The sequence below is a fragment of the Gekko japonicus genome, unplaced genomic scaffold (genome assembly GCF_001447785.1).
Source record: "Gekko japonicus isolate JY-2015 unplaced genomic scaffold, Gekko_japonicus_V1.1 scaffold36746, whole genome shotgun sequence".
Taxonomy (NCBI): Eukaryota; Metazoa; Chordata; class Lepidosauria; order Squamata; family Gekkonidae; genus Gekko; species Gekko japonicus.
The window spans coordinates 1-1,022 of NW_015221791.1; the positions used below are offsets into that span (position 1 = coordinate 1).

General features: G+C 50.1%; 1 protein-coding gene across 1 annotated transcript; it reads right to left on the bottom strand.

The window, feature by feature from the left end:
- Window positions 1-112: 112 nt before the first annotated feature.
- On the bottom strand, window positions 113-800 carry LOC107125298 (translocon-associated protein subunit beta-like; the record flags this gene model as incomplete). Its single annotated transcript, XM_015428742.1, has 2 exons — window positions 113-211; window positions 646-800. Coding segments are annotated over 2 exons (254 nt in total), but the record flags the coding sequence as incomplete, so codon positions are not given.
- Window positions 801-1,022: the final 222 nt, after the last annotated feature.

The window sequence follows — 1,022 nt, forward strand, 5'->3', positions numbered from 1 at the left end:
AAAACAATATAGCCCATCTCTCTACAGCCATGAGGACTAGAAACATAGCTGGGACGTTCAGCATTCTAAGAAGAGTCATCCAGCCAAGAGCCTCTCTGCACAAAAAAGATACGGTGCAATCCTGTCCCATTTGACATTGAGCATGCCGGAGACAATCCCAAAGTCTTCTGGAGGAAACGAATCATCCGACAGCTCCACTTCTAAGGCTGCACTGCAGATAAAACAGATCAGGGAGGTGGGGAAATGTATCAGGAACAAGCTATGATCTGGAGAGGAGACAAAACCTAGAGCAAAGAATATACTAGAGAGCTGTTCACCCTGAATTTCTGGTTGCACACTCAGAATGCCCACTTCGGTGTCAAGAACAGGATTCAGAAGGAATCACTCGTACCTCCAGAAGCCACCCACCCCCCTCCATGGCCTAATGTTGTTTCCCATCCAAATGAATGCAGATAAATTTCATACTGGATTGTCCTATAAGACTGCACCAGGATGGCCTTGGGGAAGAAGACGAGAAGTGTGCACCACATCCTTCCACTCAACCGCTGTAATGGTCTTTCCCGGACAGTGGGCATTCACCTGGGCCTTGAAGCCCTATAACAGCTCTTAACACCAGCCCTCCCTTATCACCTTCCCAGGATTTACCTGGAACCCACGTTGTAGATGTTGTACTGCAAAGTGAGGTCCCGGCCTTCCACAGCGTATCTGTTCAGCAGAGCCTTGGAGGCCAGGAGCCTGGCCCCCTCCTCACAGTGGACGGAGGCAAAGAGGACCAGCACAGACAGGACCAACAGCTTCATCTGCCAAGACAGAAGGGAAGGTCTGATGCATTTGCTCCCCACAGCAGGCACCGTAGAGGGATGGACTCTGGGAGGGGAAAGGGAGGACTCTGGAAGCGAACAGACAGAAGATAGCACTGCAGTCTTCATAGTGGGTGGAAAGCAATGCAGATTGCAAAGGGAAGTGAAGAGGTGGTGGCACCATTGTAGCACACACAATTTCATACAGCCATATTTGTTAGG